Here is an 8,158-nt window from a genome sequence, read left to right as displayed (position 1 = left end):
ATGTTGAGTTAAAGATCCAAAAAACTATTTAGAATTAGCATTTGATGAATAAAATAGAAAAATACTACTGAAGTCCTCAACCGACACGTACTATATTATTATAAAATATATATATGGTGTATAATATATATATTTTTATATGCTAATCAATATATTTATATGGTTTACAAACCAACGTATGGACATATTTGCTATAGATTTTAAAACATATAAAATTGACAGTATGTCAAAAAGAAAAAAAAGGATTCATCAAATACGAAGAACGTCTCCTTCACAGTGTGGGGATTTCAAGAGTTCAATTTGGAACCTTAAACGAGCGATCAATTACTTAAATAGCATATCTCCGGCACAAGCAAGTTCAAGCATCAGTCATATCAGAGATCAGAACAAAATGGTTTCTTCCCCATCTTGATAATTTACACGCATGGCACATTCTTCAGACCCTCACGCACACTTTGTTTCCCGGTAAAACCAAACGCAGCAGCAGCAGCGCTCACAGGCTGGGCGTCCTCTCGGCGGCGCCGGAGATGACGGTGAGCAGGTTGTTGCCGAAGGGGTCGCTGAGGTGCTTGGCGAGGTTCTCGACGGGGCCTTCGCCGGTGACGTACGCCTGGATGAAGAAGGCAAACATGGAGAACATGGCCAGCCGGCCGTTCTTGATCTCCTTCACCTTGAGGATGGCAGCCTGGTCGGGGTCGCTGGCCAGGCCCAAGGGGTCGAACGGGCCGCCGGGGTGGAGCTTGTCCTCCAGGTCCAGGCCGTTGATGATCCGGTAGTACTCGGCGCCGCCGACCAGGACGACCTCGGCGATCACGGCCACCACCAGGTTGATGGGGATGCTGTTGCCGAAGTAGTTGAGGGTGTTGCCGTCCAGGAGCAGGGCGCCGGTCTGCAACCATTACGTACGGTGGCGCCATCCATGAGTTCAGGTTCAGGCTTCTAGTTTCAGAGATTGCAACTACTCTACCACTGGAATGTGAAATCTGTGTAAACCAATCTTGTGTTCTATTCTTTTTTGGAAAACTTCAATTCTTCGGCACATTTGAGAAAGAAAAATTGCTACTGAAGTGTGAATATTCTGAGAGCTGATGATCAGGACCTTGAACCAGACGGCCTCAGGGCCACAGTTGGCGCCGAACTTGTTGCACGCCTCCGGGATGACGGCACCGGCGGCGCCGAGCATGGCCCACCTGGCATGGATCAGCTCGTAGGCTTGGTACCTGCAGGGTGATGGTAGGTGAGGTCAATTAGAATCTCCAAGTCCATCACTGTCCAGGAAGTGCAGGCGATTTGTTACTAAGGATAGAGATATGAGACTCACTTGGCGAAGTCCTCTGGCTTCTTGCCCAGGCCAAAAGGATCGTAGCCATAGCTGCAAGTTGGAAGGGCAAGATAGTTCAGTTAAGATGCATTTACTTGGATTTTCTCCTGCATTTCATTTGAACAAAAAGTAGAACCAGCGACAGCCTTAATAGTTGATGAACACTGCTGCTTAAAAGTGTGAGAAAATTACCCAAAATTTTAAATGCTGGTCTGAATGTTTGAGACAGGTCTGTGCTTTCAGAACGAATTTGACAAACAGCAAAGTTGCGCCATTTGGCATGAACAATCTGAATTTGACAACCAAACTACTTCTTTTCACAAATTTATTCTTTTCTCCTACACCGTCTACTTTTCAAATCAACAAGTAGTACTTAACCTGATTTCAGCCAAAACTACCAACTGAAATCAAAATTTTCTAAAACAAACATGAATCCTATGGAGAGCAAAATTAAATTCATGTGACTTACTCTCCAGGGACCTCTCCGGTGAGGTACTCCGGCACCTCCGAGCGGTCCAAGAGACCATCCGGCAGGAAGATCCTCCTGTCAGGGCCTATAAAGAAACACACACACACACACACACACAAAATAGAGGCAATCATTACATAAGAAGATCCTGAATAGAAGGGATCCCAGAAATCAGTTTGGGTCCTAGAACTTGCGCAATCTCAGCAATCAGGTTCCGGTCTACTCACCGTACCACTTGGCGAGCTCATCGCTGATGTCCGGGGATGAGGACGTTGCCGCGGCAGGCTTGGGCTTTGGGGCAGGCTTCTTGCTGAAGAGGGAGACGATCTTCTGCGCCCCAGGGGTCGGTGCAGCGGTGCCGTACCGGGAGGAGCCGGCGAAGTTGAGCTGGGTGCCGAGGATCTTCGATGGAGCAAGCGCCGCCATTGCCGCAGACCCACAATTCAGAGGAAGATTTGGAGCAGGAGGGGATGGCTGATGGGCGTTTGTGGAGGGAAAGGTGAGCTAGTTTAAATGGATGGAAATGGGGATCGGAGGATGTTGTGGGCCCAGCTGAGATTTGGCCATAGGGTCTGCCATTGGCTGGGTGCCCAGGAGGGCTATCTGTCGCTTGGATGCGATTGGGCAGGCCATGCTTATTTGGCAGATAGGGCGCTGATGTGGTAACTTTAGAGGGTGCTGATGTGGCAGCATTAGGGCCTCTTGTGAACTTGTTTGTCAGTACTCAGTAGGGGCTAAATTGTCCAAACATGATAGATAGAGACCGATGGAGAACCAACTAGAGATAGAGAAAGAACCAAGACAGCCATTCCAGGCCACACACTGGTATCAAGAGGGTGAAGAACACACGCACAAGCACAAAACAGAGTTCATCTGAACCTTACACATCGATTCATCCTAAAATTTAAAATCTGTGATGAGCAACCCCAGTAGCAGGACATTACTCAACATCATGGCATGTAACTAATATATCGATAAGAAATCACCGGCCTAGTTTATGGATCCTACTTAGATACAAACCTACTAACTGATGAGCAAGAGAAAGCCATCTGATGCAGCAGTCTCGATTCTAGATCTAAGTGCTACTGCCTTTCAAGATAAACAATGCTTCTAAGCTTCATTAGATACGCAGTTTAAGGCAGCTAATATCAACAATGATGCAGTGGTGCAGCTCAACGCCATTTTTCGATCCCTTTTGAAGTTGCCGTCACAAGCTTCTTGGTGTTTATAACCAGCCCATCGAATAAAGCAACAACAGTGTCCCTGGAATAGAGGAGGAAGAAATAATGAAAAAACACTGCATTACAACAGTCATGTTCTTTCACCTAAACAAATTGGTGATACTGAAAACAATGTGAGGTGCAAGAGACATAGGCTGGGAGACCAAACACGTCCAATGTTATTTATGGTATCAGACACAATTGGAGTTTTCCTTCCAGATATAGAAAATTAAGAACACGATGTTTGAAGGTAGGTTAGAGAGGAAGTTCCTATTTTTGTTATTATGTGAAAGAACTTGTTGTCACTTTATATCTATACTCACACAACTATACCTTTGGCGCCACTTCAAATATCTCAGTACTTCGCTGTTAAAATCAGACAAAACAGGATTTCAAAGAATTTGCACTAGTCTTCTAATAACTGGTTAATTCATCCACTAGGCTGTAGGACTAAGGCGATTTAAATGAAGCTATGCAGGCCATTTATGAATGATTCCCTACAGCATTGGCTTCTTGCATGATGTACAGAAAACAATACTATACATCCAACGAAATTCACTGAGCAATATAATTCCTTTTGAGTTTCTTTAGATTTGGAGTAGATACTACAGCTAGCATTTTCGTGTTTTAAGACTTCAGATGGTTGATATGATGTACACCCCCTTCCCTCTGTACAGGAACCATATGAAATTTTGGAAAAGATCCGGCCAAAACTGCCAAACATTAATGTAAGAGGAAATATGGATAATGATAAATTATCAGTAGAATCTAAAGATAGTTCAGAAAATACAGCAGATCTGCGCACATAGATAGTTCACCCCCACCTCGCACCCTCCAAGGCCAGTCAGCCACCCACCCACCCACCCATGAATAAAAAGATGGTGCTAAACTTGAAAAAGACAAACAATTTAGGATGATACATGTGAACTCCAATGTGTTGATAGTACATGGCATTTGATCCAATGTGATGATTATGTAATGCTAATTTCATAAATGGAACAGAATTAATGGAACATTATTATTGAATTGCATATTTACAATTTATTCATGAACATAAAAATATTCATTTAAGACTTGCTATGGAAACTGGCAAAAGCATACTAAATCAAGTGAGAAAAAATGATTCTTCTATACTAAAACGTTAAGAAAACTAGCTACAGTGCACAAGGTAACATCATGAACTAAAAAATTTGCCAGAACAAGTATCATAAAAATTAATTTTCCTATGTCTGCAATATACTCACGTAGGCAGATGTGGAGCTTCCTGGAACATTTTTCCAACATTTGAGTATCTTTTATGCTCATCATATGCAATTCCTTTGCCCATGCCATAACCAAAACCAATTCCAACACCACAACCAGCTCCAACACCAAAGCCTAAAGTGAGTCCAGGAAATCCAAAGCCTAGTCCTGCACCTAAAATAATCAGAGGGGAAAAAAATATAAGTACGCAGGTGTACACCAGTCATGAAGAAAAAAAATCATGTAAAAAGGGAGAGACTATACAGGGCAACATAGGTAAAGATATTTACACAAGAACACAAGACTTCACCATTACTATTTTGTATTTTTTACAAGAACGCCCCCATAAAATACTTAATTTTCAGAAATAATTTATTCAAATTTAGTTGCCATTGTGTTTTATCAATATGACCCAGTAATATCCTCCAGATCCTATCTACCTTCCACCCTTTGCACAAGCTAAAATGGACCTTTCATCCCTTCCAAATCTCACAATTCGAACAACAAACTCATTGAACTCTTTATCATATGGGGACTCTCCTATGCCTGGTGTACACCAGGAGAAATAGGTAAACACAGTCTCTACCTTCTAATTTCCAAATTTTAATTTGAACAACAAAGCTGTTGTATTCTCCACAGGCTTCTGAGTGTACACCATACATGTTATATGGGGCTCTCTTACGCCCAGTGTAAACCAGGAGGCATAGGTGAATGCACTGCCTCCATCACCCTCTACCTTTACCTCTATGGAGAAAGGATTGATTGAGTGATAGGTAAGAGTTATGGATCTTTGGATTTGTGATCCTGGAGACAATACCTACCGTTCGTTTTTATCACAATTCTAACTTGAACAAACAAATCATTTCTCACTTCAGATCATATATCTGACGTAGCTATGTAACAGATCCACTCAAAATATTCAGAAATCTAACAACTCAACCATCAATATTTAATTGATCAGCTAACTTTTGTAACTAATCCTGTGAATTGTATAAGGAAACTCTGCAATTCTGGCCAAAGGTTCCTCAATTTTTCTTGTAAATTCCCTGATTTGGGACAGCAACTATCCTCTCCAATGTTGCAACAAACAGTCGCTCAGAGAACACCAGTTGAACCTACAGAAACTGAAAATCATAATGCCCTGAAAACCTAGCAGTGTGCTACCTGTAACCAATCTATCAAGTAAATTCCTTTTGTAGTTGCTACAAGAACTGACACCAATTTCGAGTTCTCGACAACACTAAGCCTCTCAGGAATAAATTAAGCTACATAGATCAGTCCGTTCCAGAATCCAACACGCAGGCTCTGAGAAAAATCCCAAACCCTGAACAATTGTGACTCCCTATCGTGCCCCATTTCGACCCAGCCCGGCAATCTAATTTCACCATAACCCCTTTGAATAGGGAGGGAAGGGATTAGATTGGGTGTACACGGTACAGCCAATCACTTCACCAACCGGAATCCACCGAATGAATCATCTCGCAAGGAGAATAGAGCAACAACGGGAGGCAACAATTTTACAAGAATAGAGGGGAAGGCCGGGGGCCTTTACCGCCGAAGAATCCGACGCCGGCTCCGGCGCCGCAGCCGATGCCGATGCCGAAGCCGGGGCCGATCTTGCCGAGCTCATTGGACGTGATCTCTGGCAGCTTCCAGAGAAGCCCCTTCTCGTCCCCTCCGCCGCCGGCGCCCTGCTTCTTGTTCCCCATCGCCTCCCCTCTCTCCGCACTGCCCGTCCGTCCTCTGCGAAGTTGGTGCTCTCGTGATAGTGTGATAATACTAATGGAGCCTTTGAGCCTTCTTGGGCCGTGGCTTCCTATGCTTACGCTAGGCCCAAAATTGGCTGAGATCCACTTCATTCTGTGGTTGCTGCCTTGCTGGACCCAAACCCAAAGTTTCTTTAGTGAGGGATACCAGGAACATACAGAATAACGGAACAAACGTGCTTACGCAAGCTGTTATTACATGGGACAAAAAATTGATATTTCCTTCGTTCCTAAATATAAAGGATCCTAGATGTTTATGGAAGATTAAGGAGGACAAGAGAAAACACATGTGCCATCTATTATTTTATAATACAACAGTGTTAAAAGATATCACCACGTTCGTCGAAAGGATCTAAAAATTGGTAATCGGAATGGAAGAAAAATATATACAATTGGATTTTATAAACATCTAACAGTCTAAAGTAATCTAAAGCGTCCAAAGTAATCTAAAGCGTCCATATCGAGTACGACTAATAAATATATAAATTTGAAATTAAAAGAAAAAGAAATTATCTACAAGATATGATATGGGATAAAAATAGAAACATATTTAATTTGAACTTTACATGGACTCTAAAATCCTACATTGGTAATTGGTAATGTATGGTATGGAAAGGAAAGGAAATAGAGATAGACCATTTCTTAACTGTAGAAGACAACCCATGAGGCAATCAGATACATTTTAAATATTCTTAAAACTTGTTTTTTTTGTACGTATTACATCTGGGTGCTGACCAGGACGTCCTCAACTTTGGCTACAGCTAGCTCATGCGGATCTGTTGTACGGAGGTAGATTAGTAGATGAGAGCGGCTCCACCGGGCGCGGCGGCGGACCGGCTCCGCGCCACGACCTCCACTTGAGTCGCAGCCCCACGCCGCTGCCACCGCGAACAGCCGTGATGTGGTCCGCCCGGCCTAGGGCCTACGCCTCGCGCCGCCCCAGCCCATGGATGAGCTTGGAGGCTCCGAGCCGCTTTCCTCTGCCCGCAGCGTGCATTCTACCGTCGTCATTGTCAACAATAGCAATCAGTTGTTTAGGTATTGAGAAATCCAAAAGATCACGTGAGCTGTTCATCCATCAGAAGTTCATCTATCCTTGCTCCGTGCTCCACATTACTCGCCGCTGTCTCGATTCCTTGATGGCGGGTCTATCATTGTCTGCAGGGCCGCACCCTCCTCTGCAGCTCTCCTATATCCCATCCTCTCCAAGGCATGCACCAATATAGTTATACCTGGTTGGCCTGCGATACTCAAGCTCGAGCTCTTCCACATTGGCGAGTGCGTTGAAGTGGACTAGAAGGTCACGTGGATTGAGCAACAAGAAGAAATGTGAGACTAGATGAAAGGATTTGCTTCGGTGAGCAGCATTGACTCAGTGTGAAAATATGCAAAGGAAGCTTTAGGTTCTGCTAGATCTAATCATGGGTCGGGTCAGATCGGGTTCGGATCGGGTCAAAGAAAAACCCGGTATTTTTTTTCTTTGGCCCGACCCAACCATCGGACTGGATTTTTCAGCCCGAGCCTGACCCGACACGTGGTCGGATCTGGTTAAATCCGAATTTTTATGTGTAATTTTCAGGTTGGGTCGGGGTTTTCAGATTTCGGGTCAAAAAGTCGGTCCGTGCCCAACCCAACTTTTGTTACGGTTCAAAAGTTTTGGCCTAAGTCCAGCCCACGTATTGATCGGATCGGGTCGGGTTCGTCGAGTCACCCAACCTGTGATAAGGTCTAGGTTCTGCACATGAAGAAAAACAGTTCTTGCTGAATTGGTGGGGATCAAAACTCCTCCGGCTAATTGGCCAAGTTGCGGTACAGAAATAAAAAAAGGCATAAATGATCAGGCTAGATAGTGTTGTAGCAACCTAGAAGAATACCGCTCCTCAATGTGGATTGGTGCATTCTTTTTTCTAATTTTGTAGTAGACAAAGAATACTAATCTAACATGCAATGCCTAGAAATATTTCATTACAATTCCAGTAAAAGTATGATTAAATAGGCACCGCTGAGTTTTACGATGATTCAATGGTCTAGAAAAAAATCCAAAGAATCAAGGTCGAATCCAATTAACAAATAAACAAATTTAGAATTAGAAAAAAGAAAATATTAGTTGAACAAAGAGTTCATGTTGAATCCTATTAAT

General features: G+C 43.4%; 2 protein-coding genes across 3 annotated transcripts; both read right to left on the bottom strand.

The window, feature by feature from the left end:
- Nucleotides 1–299: 299 nt before the first annotated feature.
- On the bottom strand, nucleotides 300–2,289 carry LOC112902425 (chlorophyll a-b binding protein CP26, chloroplastic). The gene is made up of 5 exons (XM_025971494.1): nucleotides 2,018–2,289; nucleotides 1,791–1,875; nucleotides 1,322–1,372; nucleotides 1,100–1,220; nucleotides 300–889 (listed from the first exon to the last, which is right to left on the bottom strand). The coding sequence occupies exons 1-5, from the start codon at nucleotides 2,214–2,216 to the stop codon at nucleotides 494–496; spliced, it is 852 nt and encodes a 283-aa protein (XP_025827279.1). The 5' UTR covers nucleotides 2,217–2,289; the 3' UTR covers nucleotides 300–493.
- Nucleotides 2,290–2,618: 329 nt separating this feature from the next.
- Nucleotides 2,619–6,030, bottom strand: LOC112902426 (keratin, type II cytoskeletal 5-like). Of its 2 annotated transcripts, none has more exons than XM_025971496.1 (3): nucleotides 5,805–6,030; nucleotides 4,255–4,420; nucleotides 2,619–3,053 (listed from the first exon to the last, which is right to left on the bottom strand). In XM_025971496.1, the coding sequence occupies exons 1-3, from the start codon at nucleotides 5,959–5,961 to the stop codon at nucleotides 2,963–2,965; spliced, it is 414 nt and encodes a 137-aa protein (XP_025827281.1). In that variant the 5' UTR covers nucleotides 5,962–6,030; the 3' UTR covers nucleotides 2,619–2,962. The 2 variants fall into 2 exon arrangements, with proteins under 2 accessions (XP_025827281.1, XP_025827280.1); XM_025971495.1 differs by having other exon boundaries at nucleotides 4,255–4,426; nucleotides 5,805–6,027.
- Between the last annotated feature and the right edge of the window lie 2,128 nt (nucleotides 6,031–8,158).

The sequence above is a fragment of the Panicum hallii genome, chromosome 8 (genome assembly GCF_002211085.1).
Source record: "Panicum hallii strain FIL2 chromosome 8, PHallii_v3.1, whole genome shotgun sequence".
NCBI classification, from domain to species: Eukaryota; Viridiplantae; Streptophyta; class Magnoliopsida; order Poales; family Poaceae; genus Panicum; species Panicum hallii.
This window is presented reverse-complemented; position numbering and strand designations above follow the sequence as displayed.

Excerpts from the sequence above, each read along its gene's own strand:
- LOC112902425 (XM_025971494.1), bottom strand. The coding sequence starts at position 2,216 with ATGGCGGCGCTTGCTCCATCGAAGATCCTCGGCACCCAGCTCAACTTC. Across the intron at positions 1,373-1,790 it reads ACCGGAGAGGTCCCTGGAGA|CTATGGCTACGATCCTTTTG; the intron begins GTAAGTCACATG and ends TCCAACTTGCAG. Across the intron at positions 890-1,099 it reads CTGAGGCCGTCTGGTTCAAG|ACCGGCGCCCTGCTCCTGGA; the intron begins GTCCTGATCATC and ends TAATGGTTGCAG.
- LOC112902426 (XM_025971495.1), bottom strand. The coding sequence starts at position 5,961 with ATGGGGAACAAGAAGCAGGGCGCCGGCGGCGGAGGGGACGAGAAGGGG. Across the intron at positions 4,427-5,804 it reads CGGCGTCGGATTCTTCGGCG|GTGCAGGACTAGGCTTTGGA; the intron begins GTAAAGGCCCCC and ends TGATTATTTTAG. Across the intron at positions 3,054-4,254 it reads GAAGCTCCACATCTGCCTAC|GGACACTGTTGTTGCTTTAT; the intron begins GTGAGTATATTG and ends CCTCTATTCCAG.